The sequence below is a fragment of the Neltuma alba genome, unplaced genomic scaffold (assembly GCF_004799145.2).
Source record: "Neltuma alba isolate B1F8T4 unplaced genomic scaffold, ASM479914v2 tig00012871_pilon, whole genome shotgun sequence".
Lineage (NCBI taxonomy): Eukaryota > Viridiplantae > Streptophyta > Magnoliopsida > Fabales > Fabaceae > Neltuma > Neltuma alba.
Genome location: NW_021637250.1, coordinates 102,782 through 128,487, shown reverse-complemented (window position 1 = coordinate 128,487; position 25,706 = coordinate 102,782). Strand labels below are relative to the sequence as shown.

The following is a 25,706-nucleotide window of genomic DNA, read 5'->3' as shown; positions in this document are numbered from 1 at the left end:
GAAAAAGGAGGGAAAATAATAAAGATTTGGCACCAAAGCAATGCGGTGCCGTGAGCTCCCACTACGAATAACAGTGTATTAAATGGCGTTCTGTCTATTTGGGTTGTTTTTTGAAGGGTCAGAATTGATTCTAATCAACACGCATAATCCAAAGAGCCTAAACGGTGGCGCCACCACCATGATACGCCACTTTCTAGCGAACAATAAATTAAAAACGGTCATTTTGGGGGTTTTTTTGTTTGACCTTCCATGATGTAAAAGACAGACGGAGAGAAAGAGAGAGAAAAAGAAAGGCAAGAAAAATGGAGATGTAAAGAAAATAGTGAAATGAGTTAATACGGATTCTATTGGTATTCGGTAAGAGTGGGCAGTCCAGGGAATTTCTCATCCTCTTGTTTCTTACTTCTCTCTCTGTATCTGTCTCTCTCTCCCTCTCTACCTTCTGCGCATAATCTTGGGTGTTTGAGATTGTTACTTCACCGGCACCGGACCTTCACCGATTCACAAGGCACGTTTATCTGGATGATTACCTTTTTATAATTCTGTATGTCTTGTGCTTTGTGATTACCCGCCGATTTTTGTACGATCACGCGCTTTCTGTTCATAAGTATCTGCTGTGCATACCTGCAATCAGTTTAGTCTCAGGTTTTTATATCTGATCCTCTTGATGATCGCTTCTGATGCACCGTCTCTCCAACTCTTAATCATTGTTTAGTTTTTGCTTGTTGCCTCAGGGGAAGGTGTTCTACGTGCCCATCGCTTGTGCCCTTTTCGTTTATTTTCGTTTGTTTTTTCGTGACTTGCTTCTGGGCCTTATGATTCCGTAGTCTGCCTGATTCAGAGTTGTGGATTTCATCTGGGAGATCATATGGTTTACGACCCTTGTTTTTTTAGATATATTTGTATTTTTTAAATCTCTTTTCTCGTTATTAAGCTCGTGGAATAGATATAGACATGTATGCTGTCCGATGAGAATGGTAGAAATTAATAATGGCCCATGACTCCATATGCTCCATGTTAACATGCAACTACCCATCTTTTGTCAAAAGGGGAAACACGGCGTAGATATGTTGCGTGGTTGCTCTTTGTGAAGGAGGAATACATTCTCCTTTGCCTGTATAAATCAAGTGAATTTCAGGCCATATATGTTTCAATTTTTCCCCGTCGTCGTCATAACATTTTTATTCTGTTCTTTTGTGGTTTATCAACTTTTTAATTCAAAGGAAACTGGTTGTGTCAGCAGATGACTTGGTTTTCTTCTTCATTTTGTTGATATTGTGCCATGTGCTTCTGGCTATTTAGAACTGACTTGAAGAGTTCAAGCGTTTCGTCTCTTGCGCTTTTGCTGCGTGATGGATATAAGCTGTCTCTCTTAGTTTTTTCTTCGTGGCATGAGTGGCAGTAATCAACCGTCATTAAAATGTAGTATTGTCTCTCTAACTTTTTTCCCCTTGAAACTTTTAGGATCTAGGATTTCTTCCACCCTTTACCTGGGAATATAATAAGAAAACAATGGCAACAACAATAAAAATGGGAAAAATCTCTCCTTGTTTTTCTGACGTTTGGGGCTCTTTATAAGTGGTTCATAGTGACTCATTGGGTGCATTATTGGTTATTACTTTTATCGCCATCCATTTTTATTTATCTTTGAAGTTTAGCTAACATATCCTCAATTCTAATTGTTCATTGAGCATTGTGGTTTTGCATGTTGGAGGATTTAGAGGATATTGTCAGTCCTGGTTTTCTGTAGATTTCTTTAGAATCTATTAGGTTTAGATTGTTTTTTTTTTTATTATGCAGGTTTCTTGGTGCTGATGCTATAATTTTGCATCTTGAGTTTGAACTCAAGATCAAAACGTCTTATTATCTGCGTGTGCTGGTGAGATCTGCTTTCTTTGGAAACGTTCATTTCCTCTTTTATTTCTTGCCTGCTCTCCAAGAGCAATTTATTCTCCATGGAAGGGGATGAATTTCTTCGTTTGGTTTTGCCCAGGCATTTGCATTGTGCTGGTTATGAAAGAGGGTGAATTTCTTCATTTGGTATCTTCCTTGACATTGTCTGAACTGAATTGCAGATGGCCTTGCATGAACTTTGAATCTTTGTTTAATGGGTGGTGATAATGGAACCGATAATTCTGGCATGTTCTGTTTTCTGATCACAAGTTTGTGCGACACAAGTGTTATAAGCTAATTTCATTTAAGAAGAAGGACGTGTATCATGCCAAAGATCCTCAGTCCTCTGCCAATTGGAAGAGCTAGTCCTTGATCAACTGGGATGGGGCATTTAGATACGGTTCATCCATCTTTTAGGCTTGGACGCCTGTTTGACATGAGACAACCCAATTAATATGCCAGGGATATTGTGACAGCAGATAGGTCACATTCCAATGTTTAGAGATGCAAGACGTTGATACAGAGTGTTATGGACAATTTAGGGTGGGTGGTGGGATGGGACTCTGCAAACATCATTGCTCTAGTTCTAACTGATGTCCTGAGGTGTGAAATATGGCTGTCGATAAACCTTTATGCTAACTGCCGTATGACATGTAAGAGCTTATTGTTACATCCTTTCTAGCACTCTTGGTCTTGAATCCAACATCTATGATAACTACTGTCAAGATGATGCGACTTAGTGGGGCTGTTTTAAGGGCCGTAGCAATAGCAGACTTCATAGAGTATTCAGACTACCATGTTGGACCATTAGGGCATGTTTGACGGAGGTTGGTGTCCATTCGCTCTAAATCAATATCACAGGGCTTTTTATTACGGTGCAGTTTCTTATACCGCCAAAAGTTGGTTTCTTCAATAATTCACTATGAACTGCATTACCAAAGATGAAGGGTATGGGGCATACTTTTTACCAGAAGTAAATATCCATTGGTGCATGATGTAGACAGGAAAACTTCCCATTTTGGAAGCCCATAATATGGTTACTTTTTCTAATTGTCCTTCTCTATTTCAATTACTACTTTTGAGTTTTGATGATGAATGTGATGTGTTATAATCAATGAAGTTGGATTGAGGGATGGGGGATTCAATACCCATTAGGTAAGGTTGAGTGTTTGAACCTTATGGATGGAATAGATCAAGTTGGGAGAGTTATTTCTTAATTGGATTCAACAATGCTTGAATTTGAACTAGTTGGTACTATTGAATACCAATTAATTATACAAAGAGGAAAATAGGATGTGTTATCAGTTATTTGGAAGAGGGATTAAACGCTTCACTTGTAAATAATGGTTCAATATGCTTCTATACATGATCCTCTTTTCTCAAAACTGTTAGATTAGTTTCTTAAGCCAATAGTGGCAATCTTCTCCTAATTATTTTCCAGCATTGGCTTTGTCACACATAAATCATTGGCCACTTGTAATTGCAATGGTTCTAAGCAAGCTGTTTCTTCATGTAGTATTCTTATTTGACATGTCTTGTGCTATTATCACGTGTTATGGTTCAGGATTTATATCCCTGGTAGAGGCTTAAATTTATTTACCTTTATTGAGTTCAATTAATTAAATTCCTACAGAGCAGAGTATGTCGCAATGTTCTAATTTAATTTTACAATTTCGGAATTGGGATGATGGGAATTCGTATTTTATTATGCCTGTCCTCTTCCTAAACTTCGGTTTAAGTTTTCAAGTTTGTTTTAGAGTTGTGACTGCTGACCATATATCATATATACTATTCAGGAAGGGTATCTGTTATTCTTCCACATACTAACTGTATTTTCCAGAACTTTGCGATTAGGAGATTAATGGATGATGGTCTTGAATATAGATGTCGCTGAGTCAGAGTGCAAAATGCTTTCCTCTTTCAATTGAAAGTGGTAATCTGTGAGTAAATGACTTAAAGTGAGTGTACTTGGGAACTTTCTGATGCTTGGAGTCATAGGTTGTTCTGTAGATGACATGAATATTGCCTTCTTGGCTAATTCAATTTGCCATCCTGTTATTCGATAAGCTTTTAATTCAATGCGTGGGTCCTTATTTACTTGTTCAATCTTTTCTTTTGAATTCTTGACAGCGTGACTTGGAAGTCTCAAGCTGGATGGTCATTGTCTAGGCCATAAATTCTTTTTCCATAGAAGAGGTTAAATTGGACAATGGTCAATACCAAAGACTAATGTATGAGATATTAAGGATTTTCTCTGATGAAGTAGACATTTGGAGGTGCCAGTGGTGGTTATATTTGCAATAAATGGAACAGGAAGGTCAGACTAGATGTAATTATAATTCTAGCAGCATTTTTCATTGAATAATGAAGATGACAACATTTGTTTTATTAAACGCTAAATTTTGGTTTTCAACAATTTTGCCCCCCTTTGCCTTGGCAAGACTTATCTTACCATACACATCCTAATTTTTCTCTAGGTATTGAGACCCTGCTACGCGTGTCAATAGTTACTCTTCCTAGCCATGTCCTACTTTCAGTTTATGATAATGAGGGGGGTTCCTAATTTCTATTTTCGAAAAGGCCACCCTGCGGGAGTTGTGACATCTGACTTTACACACTCTCACCCATTGTGTGTATATGCACATTTGTTGGCTGCTTCCCCTCCTCCTCCTTCAATATCTGCGAATGACTAATAAATGTGGTTTATCCTTCAACTGGGCTTTCCCCACATAACTGCTACTTGCCCACGCGTTATGGAAGTGTTTGATTTATATTTAGCATCCAGGCAAGTGTTTGGACAGTGCACTATGGTTTTCTTCTACAATGGTTTACTCAATTTGATTGAGAAATTGATGTATAATGATTATTTGCTTGATACTGCAGGGCTATACAGTCTAAGTAGATTGTGTGGGAATTAGAAGAGTTTGTATATGATGGAGTATCTAACAAATCTTATTTCTATTCCTGGGTTGTTATTTTACATGCTGAAGTCATTATAAAGCTTCTTTCTTGCTTAAAGAAATTCTTGCGGCTTAAGAAGAATTGCATGATTGTTTAAATTTCATTTTTTTTTTCTGGGTGCAGATTGTCAGCTATTTGCCGGTCTGTCTTTAACTACGGTTTCTATCCTGATATTGCAAGTGACAGCTATGAGTCATAGGCATTTGTATAGCACATCTCAAGTGTTTGAGAGTGATCATGACCAAAATTGGAATTCTATACATACTGATCAACAGTATGTGCACCTTGGTAATGCGCTTTTATTTTCCATTGCTTCTACTCCCATTCTGTCTTCTTAGCCAGTTTTTCCTCCTTGCATGAACACAATATCACTTACAGCTGGAATCTATTGCAGGTAGAGCTAGCACTACAGAGAATGGCTCTTTTGTTTATCCTGTAGAAAATATGCCTATAGATGGCATTTCTTTTGCCTCTAATTGGAATTCTACCACAATGCCAAATGGATTTGCATCCTCAAGTCTCAATATGGAAGTACCACCTCATCAATCTGATGCATCGGGCACTACCCATGATCATTTTCTGCATTCATCAAGTGCTGCGGGCTTCTTTGCAGTTTCTGAAAATTATGCGCATCAGCCTCCTCCTCCTCCTCCTCCTCCTCCTTCTTCTTCCAATTATGATAGACAGCCATTTCATGTTGTTGATGGTGGTTTTATTGATCTTACAATGGGAAATGGAAGAGGACCGCACAAGCGGAAGAGCCCTGGAATTCCTCCGGTCTGTGAGAGAGGTAGTACAAGCAGATACGTAAGCGCTGGAAGTTCAACTGATCTTCCAATGTCTTCAGAACTACGGCAGGAGAAGCCAAATATGGATTCTCAATATTTGCCTCGGGATCAAGTTACCATGCCACTCACCTTTAGAGGCAGTGGCCTTTCAATCAGGGGTGAGGGTTCCTTGAGAAATGTGAGAAGCCGTCCTGCACTTGATTTTGAATCCAACCCGGCTAGGACCCATTTATCTGGCAACCATTCACACAGCTACTCCACTGGTCTACCCATTGACCATTCTAGCACAATGGATCTCTCTGGTCAGAGTTCTAGTACATTAGCAAGGAATTGGAGCCAAATGAGCACGTCTCATGCTCATGGCAGGGTGCTGTTACCAGGTTAGTTAGTTTATATGTTCTGGTACAGGCACATAAGCATTCCATTGGCTTGCTTCAAAACTTACGAAATCTTTGTCTTAAATGGCAGATACAAGTGCTTGTGAGACAAGTCACTTCCTTGTTGGAAGTGGCGCCAGTAATGCCTCTGTAGATGTTGGGGGTTACCATCATGAGTTTGGTACAAGCAGAAATCCTATTGTGCCTCAAAGTCTTCATAATAATCTGACTCAGACTGCTAGGGGAGTGCGAAGCAACTTTTCACAGAGGTCTGCTCCGCCTTTTAGATCATCTTCAAGCTTGCGCTTGGGACATGTGGCAACATCAGATGATGGATTGCAAGTGGTTGCCGATAGTTACTCCTCAAGACATCCAAGGCCATTAGCAACGACTGGCTGGCGGAACACTGACAGAAATGGAAGGTCAAGGATATCTAGTGATAGGTATCGCCAAGTGGCTGATGCACCTGGTCTCCATGATCGATTTTCTTCGGAGGTATCGTTGAGTCTCTTGGGAAAAACTTTTTTTTTTTGGGGGGTCATAATTAAGAGGAGGATAAATTGCCTAAGTTGGGATACCTGTTATTCACACAAGCACTACCTTAGTTAATTTGAAATGGAGAGATTAGGTGTATTAACGTTGTTTGTGCAATCTTACTGTGACATCTTTTATTGTAAGTTGACTGGTCGTCATATTTCTTATTGTCATCAAAATTGTATTTCTGGCTGTACTACCAGTGAAAGGCTCAAACTTGTTGCTGTTTTCCTTGCAGGGTTTCATGATTGTTGATCGTGGGTTGCCATATGGTTCTAGAAGTATGGTTGATCAGCATAGGGACATGAGGATGGACATAGACGACATGAGCTACGAGGTGATCTTATTGATTCCATCAGGATGTTTTCCTTGCGTTGCAAATAGAGACGAGTCCTTGTATTTTGCATGAAATTAGAGGAATAGATCACATTATTCATAACTTACGAATAATATGGCTTCTTATAGATTTTTCGTTATTATATATTGATGATTTGTATTATTTACTTATATTTGAACATTTTGAATGAATGGCTTCACCAGGAACTACTTGCCCTTGGAGAGAGGATTGGTCATGTCAACACAGGTTTGTCCGAGGATTTGATTTCAAAATGCATGACGGAGACAATATATTGTTCATCTGAGCAGAGTCAGGAGGAAGGAACTTGTGTAATCTGTTTGGTACGTTGTACTTCTTCCCCTTGGAATAAACTATATTACCTCCAATTTTTAATATAAGACCTAGTTTGACTTTCAATTTAGTTCTAAATACAAGTTTTCTATCTATTTTGTCACTCATATTTATTCATTTTTTCCAAAATAGTTTTAATAATTACATATGTTAAAGATTTCATCAAATGGCAGTTTTATCTAATACACATGATTAGTAAGAGTATTTTAAAGAAGACAACACCTATTTATTACAAATAATTAACTTAACAAATTTTTTTAATCTATTGAAATTAGTTAACTAGTTTTTATATTAATGATCGAAGGTAGTATAAAAAAGTTACAGCTCCATCATAGCTAAACTCGTTAAATGTCAACCCTGTACAAAAATGCACTTTTTGGATCATATACAAGGCATTTATGTTGGTCTGCCTACGACTGCTTCGTTTTTGTGAATGAGTTCATTACATTTGTAGGTTTAGTTGTATTTTGGATGACATTATAGTTATAGGGATGCTTACTGAGCCGAGCTGAAAAATTTACAGGAAGAATACAAGAACATGGATGATGTTGGGACGCTGAAAACTTGCCGTCACGACTACCATGTGAGCTGCATTAGAAAGTGGTTATCTATGAAGAATAAATGTCCAATCTGCAAAGCTTCTGCTCTGCCAGATGATATGAAGGATAAATAATTCATTTAGTTGTAGTTTAACATATCTCATTTTGTATATAAAAATATGGATATTCCTCTAAGCTGGGGGAGACGGTCTTTCTTTTGACATGTAATAGGGATGCTACTGAATGTCAATGCATTTGTTTCTGGCTTCAATCTCATTCTGGTGAAGCCTTGAAATCATCTGTTGCCTCGTGATTTAGTAGGGGGGTGGCAATACTGTTATCCCTGCTTTCTTTACAATGCGTTCCTTATGGGCCTTGATTTACAGTGCGTTTTGAAACCATCGCAGAATAATATAGATAACCACAGTCATAGTGCAAAATTTATAAAAGAATATAAAGAATACGATTAAATTTAAATTTTGTATAATTTAGTCAAAATAAAATTTTAATTATATGTTTAAAATTGAAATAGAACAATAACGCCCTATTAGGCTATAGAAAATTGACTTCTGTATTTCTTATTTTTTATGCAGAAGAGGGACTAATCCTGAAAATACATCAAAACTTAAATAATGAGAGGGTTAAAACAATTTTTTTCATCAGGAAGAATTCTATATTTACGTTTGCGTCAATATGAACGAAAACTGGAGTAAAATTTCCTCTTCGGTTCGTGTCGTGGAGGGCAAGTCAATAAAGATAGGCCCAATTAGATTGTTCCGTTTCAATCGAGGGCAAGCACTCGAATATTCTAGACCCATCCGTTAATACCCTCCAAACTTGACCCATTCTTTCTAGACTTTTCCGGCTCCAAATAAGGAAGAACCCTTACGCTTCGAATATCCTGTGCTATAAAAGGCGCCTCTGTCTTCCGTGCTTTCTCATCAGAAGCAGCGGCTTTCGTGAGTGCCGATCTTTCATCTATAATTCCCTCTGTGCAGTTATTGTTCTTTCTTTTTGGTTCTCAAGATGCAGATCTTCGTGAAAACTTTGACCGGCAAGACAATCACCCTCGAGGTGGAAAGCTCCGATACTATCGACAACGTGAAGGCGAAGATCCAAGATAAGGAAGGTATCCCTCCGGATCAGCAGAGGCTTATCTTCGCCGGCAAGCAGTTGGAGGACGGTCGTACTCTCGCCGACTACAATATTCAGAAGGAATCCACGCTTCACCTCGTTCTCCGATTGAGGGGCGGCATGCAGATCTTCGTCAAAACCCTAACCGGGAAGACGATCACTCTTGAGGTGGAGAGTTCGGACACCATTGATAATGTTAAAGCCAAGATCCAGGACAAGGAAGGTATTCCCCCAGATCAGCAGAGGCTAATTTTCGCTGGTAAGCAGTTAGAAGATGGCCGAACCCTAGCCGATTACAACATACAGAAAGAATCGACTCTTCATCTTGTTCTTCGATTGAGGGGTGGTATGCAAATCTTCGTCAAAACCTTGACGGGAAAGACCATCACTCTTGAGGTGGAGAGCTCCGATACGATCGATAATGTCAAAGCTAAGATCCAGGATAAGGAAGGTATTCCCCCAGACCAGCAGAGACTCATCTTTGCCGGAAAGCAATTGGAGGATGGGCGAACCCTCGCCGATTATAACATACAGAAAGAATCAACCCTTCACCTAGTCCTTCGGTTGAGGGGTGGCATGCAGATCTTTGTCAAGACCTTGACTGGGAAGACTATTACTTTGGAGGTTGAGAGTTCTGATACTATTGACAACGTGAAAGCCAAGATCCAGGATAAAGAAGGTATTCCCCCGGATCAACAGAGATTGATCTTCGCTGGTAAACAATTGGAAGACGGCCGTACACTTGCTGATTACAATATCCAGAAGGAGTCTACGCTTCACCTAGTGCTTCGTCTTCGTGGAGGAATGCAGATTTTCGTCAAGACACTCACAGGGAAAACCATCACTTTGGAAGTGGAGAGTTCCGACACTATCGACAATGTGAAGGCAAAGATTCAGGACAAGGAAGGTATCCCACCTGACCAGCAGCGTTTGATTTTCGCCGGAAAGCAATTGGAGGACGGGAGGACTCTTGCGGATTATAATATCCAGAAAGAGTCGACTCTTCATCTAGTGCTTCGTTTGCGTGGAGGTATGCAGATTTTCGTTAAGACGCTCACTGGAAAGACTATCACTTTGGAAGTCGAGAGCTCGGATACAATTGATAATGTGAAGGCGAAAATTCAAGATAAGGAGGGGATCCCGCCGGACCAACAACGTCTCATCTTCGCTGGAAAACAGCTTGAGGACGGTCGCACGCTTGCTGATTATAACATTCAGAAGGAATCTACTCTTCATCTTGTGCTTCGTCTTCGTGGTGGGGATATCTAGGGAAGTTGCTGTTGGTTTCATATTTTAGATTTGTGTCCGTGTCCGTGTCCGTGTTAATGTTGTGCAGATGTTATTCTGCGTAGTTATGGAGTCATCGGAAGTTGTTAATGCTCCGGTCATCTAAACGCGTCCTTTACAATGTTGATGTTTTCTATTTGAATAAATGAATGCTTACTCTCAGTATAATGTTTTTACTTGGTTTCTGCATGAAGTGATGGATTTCATAATTGAATAACCCTGTTGCGGGGTACGTATGATACAGAGAACTGTTCTCGCAAGTTGATTGGGGAATGCCTTGCTCTTTCGTCTTTTAAATTTTTGCTTTTACATTGCAAATCCCAGCTGAACACCTATTCTCGAAATTGGAGTCTTTGGATCACAGCTTGAAATATTTAGGGTGTGTTTGGATAGAATCCAAACCATGGTTTCAGAAGTGTTTTTACGGATTACGAAGTAAATATGTGGAGGAGATTATCTCGCTTTGCGGAAAAGTGCTTCTGAAACCACGATTTGAGGATACCCAAACAGATCCTTAGACGTGGTTCAGTAGGTGCGAGGTTCCACTTAAGGGGTGTTTGGGATTGAGAGAAAGTGTTTTTACTTTCCGAGATAAATTTTTTACATATGCTGTCACTTGTATACCGTAAATCCAATCACCTTTTTAGTCCGCTGAATCTTCAGACTTTTAGTGCTTCATTCGAAGAGAGCGATTTATGCATTTGTACAAGTTAAAACTAATGGCTCCTTTCTCGCGAAACCTCTGGTCTTTGCGGCGGCGCAGTGAATTTAATTCCGCTCTATGGTGTTTCGTTCGTTCTCCCGCATACTTGTATTCGACACAGAACCATTACCATTGCAACGGAGTTGTTGCCGAGGAATGATGAAGGTCTAGAGCTGTAGTTGTTAGGAATTAGGATTAACCCTTGTAAATTTGGGCACCTTGCTTTTGGGTTCGGCTTTGTGTCGAGGTAATGTACACATCCTCCGGCGTGGCTAGTGTACCGATGCAGGCTCATTAACGACTTTCTAAGTTCGTCCATAGAGAGCATTGGCTGTTGTAAGGATGTTTCCTGGGTCATGTTTCTCAGTCAGCCACAACAACTTTGATTTTCAAGATATGTTGAACTGTTATTCGAGAAAGGCTTTAATGTTCTTAGTTTTTGTTCGGAGCTGTTTATTGTAAGCATGTTCATGAGAATTGAAACCGCTCTCAAACAAACTTCCAATTGTCACAAGCTACAGCACTTGTGCCTCTCAAGGATTTTGCGAGTGTCCTCTGAGTTTCGTGGCGATTACTTGTTTGCTTTTAAATGTGGTGCGTACTGCGGGAATGGTTCTCTTCCAATTTCTTGCGTCTCTGGACTGTCCCGATCTGGTAATGCAGATCTCGCCTTACATTCTCTCTTGGCCAGTGCTGAAAACAAAGTGCTTATGCAAGTGTTCCAATTAAGCATCATGTAATTATTGTTCAGTTCAGGCTTTGATTGCCAAACTTAGCGGAGATGGTTCTTAAAAGAGGGTAAGTTCTATTGTTTGTCCAAGTGACTGCCTGCTTTTAGCCGTGCGGAATTTTTCTTACTACTCGCTCCGCAATAACTCTATTCGTGGTATTCCTCTCTTTATGTTTTTTCTTTTTTTGGTCAGACTCTTTATGTTAAAGAAAGATATGAGTTGAGGAATCATATGATCTGATCAAGCATACAATTAGGCGAAAGCTGAATCCATCGAAGGTATCGTTCGTTTGGGTTACAATAAGTTGTTATGGGTGCAGAATTGTGAATTCAGAAGCTCCATTCACCCGACTGAACCTGACATGCTTCATCTTAATGTATATTTCTCCCTCTTTCTAAAGTTGCTACGCCTTCTACTTTTTATGCATTACCCATGTCGTCAGTACCTGAATTCTGATTTGGATTATCATATTTCAGGAGCAAAGCATTGGAGGGAGGATGAGAGAGGAGGAGGAAGTGAGAATAATTTGGAGTCTTGGAGCTTACAATGGAGCCAAACAAAAGCAGATGCCCACTGCCAGCGACTGGAAGATACAGGAGCAATGGCGGTAAGGTCATGATGATCCATCCAGTGCCTGCCTGCCCTATCCTACCAGAAATGTCAAATCTGAGAAATAAAATAAGTACAAAATCTGAGAAATAAAATAAGTACAAAATCTGAGTTGAGAGCACAGGGGTAGCTTTGGAAACTCATAGGACCATAAATGCTTTCGATTTGTGGTGTTAACTGCCCTGGAAGCTCTCACATTATGATGCTGAATATCTTTTCCAGTTGGAAAAGTTCAGCTTCACTGCTCCGGAGTAAAAGTGGATAAAATTTTTCCTTAGAATCTGTGACAAGTGTAGAACCAAGTTAACATTTTAAGTTCTGTTAGCTTTTTTGTTTTTAACCTGAAATAAGTTCTGTTAGTTAAGTTGTATTAGTTTGTTATATTTTCAGTTATACAGACTCCTCATGTTCATATATACCAGATTATTCATTAATGAGAAGCCAAGTCAAATTTTCCATGCAGTGTCATATTAAATCCATGAACCGGTATGCATTGACATCCTAAAATCTAGAAACTTTCGTGAACTAAATTGATAGCAATGCTCTTAGCTCAAACCAAATCAATTTTAGAGTATCTAAAAAGAAATTTATTTATTTTTTTCTCCCTACCCTGTAGAGGAACGAGGATCATCCAAAAGCACGGGATCTTATTGTCAAATTCACCGACCAATGAGCATTCACCTTGGATTTATCCTATCCACGCTACATCCGAAGGATGAAAACTGGCACAGACAAAACGAGCAGAAGTTTTTTGTCATTGTACAGGACTCATTATTACTTGACTGAGGCCTTAAAGCCATGTATTGCATCCCGGTGAAGAGAATCATAGCCATTAACTTGGGCACCTTTGTCCAAGTTGATAAGTATGAGCGGTGAATCAAAAGCACGGGAACAGGTTTGAACCACTAGGTTAAGCATATTCCCATCCCTTACCACTACCACAAGACTACACCGATGTCTTCTACTGTATCTCTCTGATTAATCATAACCTTTCATGGCTGATATCATTCATTGACTTTCTTTTCTTTCTGGCTTCTTGAAGTCTTTGGCCGACCATTTCCTGCCATCCAGTTAGTTGATAATTTCCTTGCCCACCTCTTGCTATTGATGGGTTGACCCAACTTAATATGCCTAATTGGTCATTCTACTCAGCATAGAAATTAAGAAATTGATATAAAGACAGAGAATGCAGAAACAGAGTTCATAGGCGGCTGTATTGAATTTGCACGAGATATGTTCATTCGTAACTTCCTAATTGTGTGTTCATCAAGCATATAATGAGAGAGAGATGGTGCAAAGCTTAATTCCTTTTTTCTGTTTTTAATTATGTACTTCACTGCTTCAGATTTTGTTTTTGAGTCTCCAGGAAATAAGAAGACAGGTAGGGTCAGGAAAGTTCTGAGCGGAATAGGAACTTGATGGTAGTGTGAGTTATGGTAGTTAAAGCCTTGTCGCACATAATTAAAGGTGGGGAGAAGTAAAAGAAGGAGAAGCATAAAGAGAATGGAAGAAGTGGGACCCACAATGATGGGTTGCTCGGTGGATGTTCAACGGCACAAGAAATCAAACGTCTAATAAGATGTTCCTATTCCTATTTTGTCTTCCAACCTCACTCCAAAATCCTTATTAATGTGATTTGTGCGTTCGCAGTAAACAGCAGCTCATTTATCTATTTATTTATTTTGGAGTTATAGGAAGCAACAATGATTCTGTATGTGGTCACTTGAGTCCCATTCCTACTTGTCGTTTCTCTGTTTACGTGATACAAGTATACAAAAATTACCAATCTCGTTTCCAACGTGTAGATTGGAATACTACCCCCTCCCTTGTCAAATCTAAAGCACAGCTGACGCAGATTTTTTAAGAAATAAAGGACAAATATGAGACACAACACAGGGTTTTATTAATATTTGATAATATTTTGTTTTAAAATGTCTTCAGAAATAATCAAAACTACTGAACGGACCGTGACACTTCTTTTTTTCCCATGCAATTGAAATGGTGGAGAAAATGGGGAAATTTTTTTTTAAAACTAATTTTTAATGATATTTATTGACTTGTGTAAAAGATGTGGGTATATAATTTTCTCCTTCTCCAACCTCGCATCCAAAAGCAGCTCTAAACAAAATGTGTGGTTGGGAAGCTTGCGGCAGTGTTCTCTGCGGTTATAATTACAACACAATCGTGAATCTGTTTAATAATCAAATCCACAAACGTTAACGGCAGTGAGGAATGACATGGCACTCCAACTTAAGAGGCCATTGTCTTCCTAATTAACTGCATTTAACTCCTTTTTATATTCAATCTCCTTCTCCTTCATCACCAAGTGGCATTTAATTTTACTTTGATGAAAATGGATGGCCAACAAGTTTTCATTGTCAAGGCTTTCCATTTCACCAAATTAAAGAACAGCTCAATTTTTCAGCTCATTAGTTTTTTTTTTTTTTATCATTCAACGCTGGCAATCTAATAACATCATTCCTTCATTATTTAATTACCGGATGAAATTTAGAAACTTGAAATATACATATAGTACTAAATACTAATCAACCAACAAAACACTATTGGACTTCTTTGTCACGAGAAATTGAGTCCGTGATTTTTCTCTGGTATATTAAGAAAAGAAAACTTCTATACAATTATTTATAATCCGATCATTAGGTAGGTTCTCTAATCAAAACACGGACAGTGTATGATTTTTCAATGAAAACGTGAATGGTTTTTTGCAGCCAACGAATCTATAATCAATATATATATACACCGGTTAATTATTGTTGGAATTTGAAACTCGATTAGTTAGAAGAATCAGTACGGGAAAAATGTAGAAGTATATAGTCGAACAACAAATCTAAACATGATGCAGTTTTATTTGGTGAATATCAGTTTCTGATAGAGAAACCAGATTCTCCACATACATGTTATAATGTAGAATAAGTTAAAATTCAATAAATCGGTTAGTGTAAATTAATATCGTCACACAAATAATGATTCCTTGGATGGTGGATAAAGCTGTGTTATCTATATAAATATATATATAAACTGGAAAGAGTTGGGGCAGAAGCAGATAACACAGTGGCCACCATGCGTGGTTGTGAAGCAGACGGGCCAAAGGTCAAAGAAAGTTGGCTAGTGGACACGCCCCAACGCTGCGCCTAGCTTCCCTCTCCACTACCTGCACTTCCTATATAAGTCTCTCACTTTCCCACATTTCTTACCATCTTCTCTCCCTCTCACTGCATACATACATACATACATATATATATATATGGCCAACTCTTCATCTCGCTTCTCCTTCTTCCTTCTCTTCCTCCTCCTCCACTTCTATCTGGGTATGCCATTTCTTTTTCTCCTTCCCCGTTTTGGTTGCTAACCTTAATGTGTGGTTTTTGGTAATTTTTAACGTGAAACCAAAACATTCTTTTAATCCTACATATGATTAGAGTACTGGGTTATATATTATACATACGTCATGCTTATTTGAATTTGGTAAAATTGAAGAGGTTTGGATTTACATTTATCCGTCTGTATGTGTGAATTCAATTAAAACCAAGAGTTGGCGTTGTCCACTACTTGTATGAAAAATATGAAAATGATTATAATATATAATGAAGGGAGAAGCCAACTGGAGGCGAACTACTACTCCAAGAGCTGCCCAAGAGCCGAAGAGATCATTAAGGAGCAAGTCACACAGCTTTACCACAAACATGGCAATACCGCCGTTTCCTGGCTCAGAAACCTCTTCCACGATTGCATGAAGGTCATTGTTTCCTATATATAATTTCGCTCCATCGATCCTGCTAGTATTTTATGTATTTAATTAATTAATTAATTAGTGCAGTCATGTGATGCATCCCTGCTGTTAACAAGCAAGAACGACGTCGTGTCGGAGCAGGCGTCGTCCAGAAGCTTTGGCATGAGGAACTTCAAGTACGTCAACACCATCAAAGAAGCTCTCGAGCAAGAATGCCCCTCCACTGTCTCTTGCGCTGACATCGTTGCTCTTTCTGCCAGAGATGGCATTGTCCTGGTATAACACCACTATTCCTACACACACACACACACACACACATATTCCTCCTGCCTGTAAACATCTTGATAGATATTTAATCAAACAGTTGGGAGGCCCCAGCATTGAGATGAAGACGGGAAGAAGAGATAGCAAGCAAAGCCATTTACCAGTGGAAGATTTCATCCCTAACCATAACGACTCCATTTCCTTAGTGCTCTCTCGGTTTCAATCTATCGGCATTGACGTTGAAGCCACGGTCGCTCTTTTAGGTATTTTCCCACATCACGTCCATTATACACACACACATATATATAGTAATAATTTTCGATCGATATAGTCACACGTGAGTTAATCTTACGTGGGCCCAACTCAACATACTGGTCTTCGATCGTGAAGGTCATCGATGTTTGTCAAACATTTTCAGGCGGTCACTCGGTGGGGAGAGTTCATTGCGTGAATATGGTGGATAGGCTCTACCCGACCGTGGATCCGACGTTGGACCCTGAACACGCGGAGTACCTGAAACGCAGGTGTCCGACTCCGAACCCGGATCCGAAGGCTGTTCTGTATTCGAGGAACGACCTCGACACTCCCATGATCATTGATAACCAATACTACAAGCATATTTTGGCGCACAAGGGTCTTCTTCACGTGGATGCGGAGCTGGCCAGTGATCCCAGAACCTCGCCTTTCGTCCAGAACATGGCTTCTGATAACGAATATTTCCTCCAACAATTCTCCAGAGCCATTCTTATGTTGTCGGAGGCCGATCCTCTCACCGGCGATAATGGTGAAATCAGGAAGGATTGCCGCTACGTCAATCCCAATTAGATATTGCACCACACACACCCATCTCCAATCCTTGTATTTTGTATCCACTAAACCCAGTGCCTAAAATCTAATAAAATCACATGCTTGCCTTCTCATGAATCCTAGTTAATTAGCAACCCACACAGCTATTGGGCCTTTCCTCTTCTCTCATTGTTTTAAAATTGGCGTGGTTCTCTTTTGGAAGCCTTTCTTATGAACTAAGGATTAGAAGCTAGTTGATTGATTATGAATTAAAGAAGCGTTTGAATCTAGAGGGTTTTCCGGCTCACATGTAGCACTTTGATTTGATTCGTTGGATCATTTGGCAGGGAAGCACCCTTCAAAACCGAAGCCCCTACTTTTAGTATTGTATTGTCGAAGTAACTTCACGTAAAGCGAGCAGCAAATATAGCAGCGTGCCAGGAAAAAACAAAAAAAAAAGGCCATGGATGACATATTTGGATCTATTTCTGACTGTCGAATCATGGGTTTGGGTTTTGTCATTTTGATCAAAGCTCTTAGGAGGGCCAGAGTGTGTCCAAAAGGAGAAAAAGGGTTGGTGAAAGCCATTAATTATAGCGGAGATATATATATGCAGCCGAGTGCGGTGCGAGATCCAGTGGAATTAGCAGGAGGGACATTCGTTGTCCAGTGGCGTTTACTTGCAGCTGTAATTTCATTATCACCACTAGGATCAAAATGTCATGCGCCGCTTATTATTATCCTACCTCCTGCTCTTAATACAAGAATTTTTTTTTTATTTTTATTTTGATTTTAAATATTTTTCTGGTTGTACATTATATTATAAAATGGATCTTATATTTGGGATCAGGAAAGTATAAGACTTCAATCTATTTTGTCTTTCATGTTTATCTACTTTTTCTCAAGGTGATCATTTTAATAACGATAGTTTTAACCAATATACTTGATTAATAAGGATATTTTAAGAAAGACAACATCTAATTATTATAAATAGCTAACTTAACTAGTTTTCTTAATATACTTAAATTAATCAACTAGCTCTTATATTAAAGGATCAGAAGTAGTAATACACATGACACGCTTCATCCAAAAATTAATAATAATAATAATAATAATCCTTCTAGATTAATAATAGACCTTAACTATTCTGATTCCACTCATAATAAACTTGCAGGTTGTTTACTTTGAAAACGAAATTTAAAACTGTGTGATTGGTGAAATTGTCAATTCCATCACATGCATAAAAAAACCCGACGCAAGGGACCGTGACACCCCAACTCCCTTAAAGCGTGGTTTATTTTAAATACTCACAGTCCCGGGGTTTGACTTTCTTGCAAGTTCATTTTATTATTTTTTTTAGTTCAATAATGGGGATTAATTAATAAATTTATTAGCCTTATCAGGCAGACTCACGTGTCTCGTATTGTTTCAGAACGTAACGTGAAACGAGCAATATCCGCACTATGTAGATGTTAAAAAAAAAAAAAACAATTAATTGTATGATTCTGGGTTTGACATTATTAGTCTGAGGAAATAAAGAAGGATATTGATGGATGGATAGATAGCTGAAATCCATGCGGAAGCCAAGGGAGGACTACGATTTCCAAATGCTATGCAATTGAGCACATGCATGTATCGTTAATAATATTTGAGTATATGTGAAGTTTATATAAATATATATATGAATAATCAGACACGTGTATGAACTTAGACTCGCATGAGGATGCATGTGTGTGAGAATTTGATGGCAATTTTTATTGAGGAATGGGCAATGGACAAACTAAAAAATATCTAAATAAAAAATTTTAAAAATAATTTTATGGTATTTAAAATAAATATATAATAAGAATTATTTTGATGTGTATAAGAATAGTTCTTGAGAGTATTTTCAGTACAAAGTAAACACTTCCTTAGACAATAAGAATTGATTCAACAGTGGGGTGATGTGATGAGATGGAGTGGCGCACTCACACCAAACAGTGGGGCCTTGATAGTTATGCCCTCAAACCTATGACGCCTGCAAATTCATCAGCTTTAATTTTCTGTTCCTATTGCTGGCGTTTTTCAACCCTTTCATGATTTTCATTTTCAATTCATGCGCCTTTTCTTAAAGACCTTACTACCCTTCCATCCCTCATCATCCACTGCCTCATCACTCGACTGCTCCCCGTGCTTGCGTGGCAAGCCCGCGCATACCCAGAGGGGTAGGATTATTTCCGTCAATATAGTATTTTATATTTTTAACTTCACATATTCTTTCCTTGCCGCTAATTCATTTGCCAAAATGTACGCATTTTTTAATTTTAAATTCCGAAAAAACTTATTTTAATTTTTTCATCATGCCAGGCCAGTTCAAAAATTCAACGAAAATAACCATACCGATAAGATGTTAGGTTTTTTTTTTTTGTCTGGATTTTGATTCCATTAACTGGCTGGAGCACACTATTGTCCTCTTCCCCCAGCGTAGTTCCCTAAATTTAAAAAAAAAAAGGAGCCTTTTTCTCCCTCGTCTTTTTATTTTTCCTTCCTCACAAAGGCACTTGCATTTTCGTTTCATATTTTTATCCGCATGATTCTTTTTTTGCTTTATAAGTAAAGTTAGTTCCAAAAAGGGCAAAAAAAAAAAAAAAAAGAACCTTATCCTCCTCTGTTCATGCACGTGAACCCAACAGACACAGAAAAATGGTTGCCAATGGATACCCTCCTCAAGCCGCCGCCTGGACACGCCGCTCTTATCCTCCCATTGTGGCAAAAGATTTATGACATAAAAACAAATCTTTACATGTATTCCCTTTAATGTCACTGCTGTAGAGAAAAAAATAATTAGAAAAAATAGAGAGCTCGTAAAACTATTCTGCAATTTGGGGAACGGTTTTCTCGTTAGAGGTGCAGAGGCATGTTATTCCTCCCGCTTTAAATATAACTTATTTATATTTAAAATCAAAAGAGTAGTTAATTAATAATTAATTTAAAGATACAAACACACACATGTATGCTTCACAATTTTTGATGGATTTTGTTGTTCTACACTAATAATTCAGAAACAGTCATAATTCGTGATGTAGTGTTCATGAATGGTGGTTAATTAAAGCCAAAAATCCAATTATGATATTTGTTTAAAATGGAAAATGAAATCTGATTGTGATTTTGTATAGATTGCAGTGGATTTCTACAGCGAGCATAGCAGCACTTGAAGGAGCGTGGCACGGACGCGTTCCTCCGACTGCGTGCCTCCTCATTAGTGTTTTGCTTGTTTCCAGGCCAAGCCTGTCTTGAGTTTGTTGAAGAAAAATATTAAAATATATCTAAATTTCATAATCCAAAAAAAAAGAAAGAAAAAGCCGTTGCAGAGTAACACGTGTCTCGCTCACTCTCCTTAGGATTCTATTCCATTGTCTACCTTCTCCTCCGTGGTATATTTCTTTGCTTGGATTGGCTTGGTGCTGTTCCAAGGCAAAGAATACAATCCCAGTCTCTTGTCTCCCCTTATCTCTCCGCCTCTCGTCTTTCTTCTTCCTCTATCACTCTTACAGCAATCGAGCCTCTCCCACCTGCAATTTTGCGATGGGTTCTTCCCAAAACTGAGCAATGTTGGTACTTTCCTTTGCATTTTCGAGTCCCATCATTGCCACTTTTACATTTTCCCTCTGCTTTTTCAACACTGTCTTCACTTTCGCAGCCACTGAGTTCGACTTTGGCACCTTAACTTTAAGCAGTTTGAAGCTTCTGGGCGACGCCCACTTGCACAATGGCAGCGTAAGCCTCACCAGGGACCTCGCCGTCCCTAACTCTGGCTCTGGCAGAGCTCTCTACTCCAAACCAGTGAGATTTCGCCAGCCTGGCACTCATTCTCCGGCGAGCTTCAAGACTTATTTCTCGTTCTCAGTTACCAACCTGAATCCAGCGTCCATCGGCGGCGGACTCGCTTTCCTGATCGCGCCGGACGATGAAACCATCGGTGACGCCGGTGGTTCTCTTGGCCTCCTTAACCCGGCGAGCGCTGCCTCCCCGGGTTTTCTGGCGGTTGAATTCGACACGCTCATGGACGTACAGTTCAAGGACCTCAACGGAAACCATGTGGGTCTGGACCTTAACAGCATGGTTTCAACGGAAGTTGGTGACTTGGGACCCATCGGAATCGATCTCAAGAGCGGTGATCTTGTGAATGTATGGATCGAGTACGACGGCTCAACCTTGGGCTTTAACATCTGGGTTTCGTACTCCAATCTGAAACCGAAAGACCCGCTTTTGACATTCAATCTCGATCTAAATCAGTACGTTAATGATTTCATGTATGTAGGTTTCTCCGGCTCTACGCAGGGGAGTACCGAGACTCACAGCATCCAATGGTGGAGCTTCAGCTCTTCTTTTGAGTCGTACTCATCTTCCCAGCCGGGTTCATCGGTGACGGCGCCGCCACCGCCAACTGTTACCTTGATGAACCCGACAGCTAATTCCGTCCCGTCGCCGCCTCCATCATTAGGTCCTTCTTCCGGTTCAGCCTCAAGCACCCAACAAAAGGACAGTAAATCGTCCTGCCACAATGAGCTCTGCAAGCAAGGTCCAGGAGCCGTTGCAGGTGTTGTGACGGCGAGTGCTTTCGTTCTGGCTCTGTTCGCTGGCGCATTGTTTTGGGTGTACTCCAAAAAGGTCAAACAAGTCAACAGGTCCGATTCATTTGCGTCAGAAATCATCAAAATGCCAAAAGAATTCAGCTACAAGGAACTCAGGACAGCCACCAAGTGCTTTAATGTCAACAGAATAATTGGTCACGGCGCATTTGGGACGGTCTACAAGGGAATATTACCAGAGAACGGCGACATTGTTGCGGTGAAAAGATGCAGCCATACAGGTCAGGGGAAGAACGAATTCCTATCCGAATTATCAATAATTGGGAGTCTTAGACATCGAAATCTCCTCCGTCTGCAAGGTTGGTGCCACGAGAAAGGAGAAATCTTATTAGTCTATGACTTAATGCCTAATGGGAGTCTCGACAAAGCTCTGTTCGAGGCGAGAATACCACTTCCATGGCCTCAGAGGCGCAAAATTTTGCTGGGCGTCGCCTCCGCTCTGGCCTACTTGCACCAAGAATGCGAAAACCAGGTAATTCACAGGGACGTCAAGACCAGCAACATTATGTTAGACGAAGGGTTCAATGCTCGATTAGGCGACTTCGGATTGGCAAGACAAACGGAACACGACAAGTCCCCTGACGCCACGGTGGCCGCCGGAACAATGGGCTACCTGGCGCCAGAGTATCTCCTAACAGGCAGAGCAACAGAAAAAACTGACGTGTTCAGCTACGGCGCGGTGGTTCTTGAGGTGGCCAGTGGAAGAAGACCCATAGAGAAAGACGGTAACGGGAACAATTTGGTGGAATGGGTATGGAGTTTGCATCGAGAAGGGAGGTTGCTGACGGCGGCTGATCCAAGGCTTGACGGTGAGTTCGAGGAGGAAGAGATGAGGAGGGTGCTGTTGGTTGGGTTAGCCTGCTCGCACCCTGACTCGCTGGCCAGGCCCACCATGCGCGGAGTGGTTCAGATGCTGGTGGGTGAGGCTCAGGTGCCCAGCGTTCCCACGACCAAGCCTGCCCCTACTCTGAGCACCTCCCAGCTCTTGTTGAGTTTACAGGACAGCGTGTCTGACTTCAATGGTCTGATCTCCATCTCGCCTTCGTCGTCGGAGAACAGTTTCAACGGCGGAGACATAGATATAGTGTGATGTGCAGTTCATAAATTATCGAATTCGTGTATACACTGTAGAGAGCGACACATTCAATTGTTGCATGTATATTACAATTGCAATAACGCGATTTTTTCCCCCTCGGGTTTATGCAATCTGGTCCAATTTTAAAGCGGAAAGTAGCATTTATTCATTCATATTTTTTATCTCCAGATCAATCAATTTTGTGTTCATCAAGCTGTTCAGCTGGTTGGTCTGGAATCAAATTCGGTTATTGTTTATGCCACAATTAATGTATTAAAAATCTGTTATCAGCACTTGTCATGAGATGATCTTAATTAATCGTCGATTTTTTTTTTAATTTTTTCAAAATATATATTTTCAGGTTTTAGTTTTCTTTAAGCAGAAAGTTAAGACTAGGTTGGCTTTTATCAACGTCTCATCTCATCACTGTTCAAACAGCACCTAAAAAAGAATACTTGTGGGTCTCACCAACAAAAATGTTTTGTATCATGTAGATTTAGCAATGATATACAGTGTAAATTACTGTTTTGGCAAGTAAAGAGGATGGTCATCATCTTGGGACGGATATGATAATGAATAACGGCAATGGTGGCTTGACATTGAAGCACTGATTAATTAGGGCGGCGTGCATAGTCGTGGGCATCTGGTTGAATACTTAATGGAGTTTGAGAAGAAGATTGGAGAAGCAATGGTGGGACTAAAAAGGGATTGAAGTTTGAGTAGAGGCTGGGGAAAGTATGGCGGGCTGGGAGGGAGGGAGGGTCCCTCCACCATCACCCACCTTTGATGACACACTCACATCATCGCGAGTGGAAACAGCATAAAATATAACGGAAACAATTATCCCAATGTTGAAAATATATGCTTACCATGTCCACTTTTTTCCACACTCGTAACGGATCATCTCCTCCTATTGGCTATTCTTAATTACTATTCCTGTTGCGTCCATACTCTAACTGCACTATTTCCTTTATGCTGTCCGCATCCACCTTGTCAGATTAAACCAACATTTTTTTCACCACCTCTCTCTCTCTCTCTCTCGCCTTTGGCCTTTTCCTCGGAAGCCAGTGGTGTCAGTTTTGTGGCGTTGAAACTTCCCCACAGCTTCACAGGACTTTTGGTGATGTAATGTTGGCAGCGAAAAAGAGAAACTTGTAAAAGGGAAAAGGAAAAAGGTGGTTATTCCTTTGTAGTGGGGGATGATGTTGGGCTGCGAGAATGGCTGCCGCATTTGGGAGCAAGTCATGTGTAAATGGGCAGTAAAAGGTCGTGGTGTGAAGGGTAATGCAAAAGAAGAGAGCCAAAATTTGGTAGGAGAGAGTTGGAGTGCGTCAAGAGAGAAACATGAATGGGATAAAAAAAAGGGCATTGATTAGGGAGAGTGGGTGATGGTTAGAGAGGAAGAGGGCCACATCCAGCACAGCTTGTCAGACTTGTAGTTCAATTCATGCTCTTGCTGTTTCTTTTTGCTCAATTCACCTCCCTCCCGCCGTTCTTTATCGCAGTTTCATGTTCCTTTGCTTCTAACTGCACCAAACGCCACCCCCCCCCCCCCGCCTTACCCGTATTCCCCGCCCCCTCAATCTCTCTCTCCTCCCACTCATATTTTATTAAGGGAAAATTACACATAGGTATCATACAAGACAATTAATTCATAAAAAGTCTCTGAAAATTCCAAAATAATTCCTAAATCCCCAGATACCTGTGTGTAATAAATTACAATTATGAAATTATCTATTTATCCCTGTTAATTTTATTGCAGTAATTTATTTACAGCCTCAACAGTATCTGTTAACAACCCGAGGAGAAATGTTAACAATCTCAGCAGTGCCCCTAACAACTCACTCTATGAGATACCAAAGGCACTACCAAGGTTGTTAACTACTTCTCATCGGGTTGTCAACAGTCACTGTTAAAGTTGTAAATGAATGGGATAAATAGGTAATTTCACAATTACAATTTATTACACACAAGTCCCTAGGGACTTGGGAGTGATTTTGGGATTTTGAGGACTTTTTGTGAATTAATTATCTTGTATAGGACCTGAGTGTAATTTTCGTTTTTATTAATTAGAGATTTGCGTGACGTAGCTCCTAATGGATCACGTAGCTCGCCCACAGTACAGACACATTCTTTGATTCCTTCGTCAGTACCAAACCTGGCATCATCTCATTGGCCTGCTGGCCACCCCAGCTTTTCTGCCCTTCCCTCTCTATCCAATTATTCATTCATAATTATTATTAAATAAAATGGTAACGCAGCATTTAAGACTCCGGGGTCCGCGCTACCAGTGTCGCCGACTCACGGTGAATCTGAGGAACTTGCCGACTGGCGTTTCTTTTCTGATTGCGAGCGTTGGCCACTCCGCTTGTACGAATTTATGCCTCATACTAATCTTTTAAATTGAGACAAGTAAATAAATTCTACCTCCGGTCTTTATTATAAAATCTATTTAACTTTTATTTTGATCGTGATTATAAAATTCTAATCTATTTTGTCTTTCATATTTATATATTTTTTAAGGTAGTCCCTCTAATAATAGTAGTTCTAGCCAATAAATTTGATCAGTAAGAATATTTTAGAAAAGACAATATCTATTTATTACAAATAACTAACTTGACCTATTTTCTTAATCTCTTTAAATTAGTCAATTAGTTTTTATAATTAGGATAGGAGGTAGTAAATCATAGAAGCCAAAATAAAAATAAAAGTCAAAACAATGCAATTATGTCGGACAGGCGAGGAGGAGATTGCAGAAGGACCAGAACAGAAGGCGGAAGCATCATTCTGTTGAGAACCTTCTGCGAGTGGTTTGTTGCCTTCCATTGTTCCACCTGATCACTTACCGTCCATATCTGAGAGTGCCACTCCCTCCAACTTCGGGTGCACGTGGATCGGTGTGGCCCAACATTATCCTGGTTTGGTGCGTAGCATAAAATATCTTCCCATATTTAA

The 25,706-nt window shown here is 39.9% G+C and overlaps 4 protein-coding genes across 15 annotated transcripts; all 4 read left to right on the top strand.

Moving 5' to 3' along the window:
- The first annotated feature begins 273 nt into the window (after nucleotides 1-273).
- LOC114732050 (probable E3 ubiquitin-protein ligase RHG1A) lies at nucleotides 274-8,078 on the top strand. 12 transcript variants are annotated; one of them, XM_028919337.1, is made up of 8 exons: nucleotides 1,801-1,879; nucleotides 4,024-4,210; nucleotides 4,978-5,142; nucleotides 5,249-6,022; nucleotides 6,111-6,514; nucleotides 6,792-6,890; nucleotides 7,094-7,231; nucleotides 7,765-8,078. In XM_028919337.1, the coding sequence occupies exons 2-8, from the start codon at nucleotides 4,198-4,200 to the stop codon at nucleotides 7,912-7,914; spliced, it is 1,743 nt and encodes a 580-aa protein (XP_028775170.1). In that variant the 5' UTR covers nucleotides 1,801-1,879; nucleotides 4,024-4,197; the 3' UTR covers nucleotides 7,915-8,078. The 12 variants fall into 12 exon arrangements, with proteins under 12 accessions (XP_028775176.1, XP_028775170.1, XP_028775166.1 ...); XM_028919333.1 differs by lacking the exon at nucleotides 4,024-4,210 and adding an exon at nucleotides 2,076-2,546; XM_028919332.1 differs by lacking the exon at nucleotides 4,024-4,210 and adding an exon at nucleotides 1,994-2,546.
- Nucleotides 8,079-8,707: 629 nt separating this feature from the next.
- LOC114732070 (polyubiquitin) lies at nucleotides 8,708-10,384 on the top strand. The gene has a single exon (XM_028919364.1). The coding sequence runs from the start codon at nucleotides 8,807-8,809 to the stop codon at nucleotides 10,181-10,183; it is 1,377 nt and encodes a 458-aa protein (XP_028775197.1). The 5' UTR covers nucleotides 8,708-8,806; the 3' UTR covers nucleotides 10,184-10,384.
- A 5,125-nt stretch (nucleotides 10,385-15,509) lies between these two features.
- LOC114732044 (peroxidase 21) lies at nucleotides 15,510-17,228 on the top strand. The gene is made up of 5 exons (XM_028919321.1): nucleotides 15,510-15,573; nucleotides 15,856-16,001; nucleotides 16,083-16,271; nucleotides 16,360-16,522; nucleotides 16,678-17,228. Exons 1-5 carry the CDS (start codon nucleotides 15,510-15,512, stop codon nucleotides 17,082-17,084), a joined length of 969 nt encoding a protein of 322 aa, XP_028775154.1. The 3' UTR covers nucleotides 17,085-17,228.
- Nucleotides 17,229-20,512: 3,284 nt separating this feature from the next.
- Nucleotides 20,513-22,882, top strand: LOC114732033 (L-type lectin-domain containing receptor kinase VIII.1-like). Its single transcript, XM_028919304.1, has one exon. It carries the CDS (start codon nucleotides 20,634-20,636, stop codon nucleotides 22,764-22,766), a length of 2,133 nt encoding a protein of 710 aa, XP_028775137.1. The 5' UTR covers nucleotides 20,513-20,633; the 3' UTR covers nucleotides 22,767-22,882.
- Nucleotides 22,883-25,706: the final 2,824 nt, after the last annotated feature.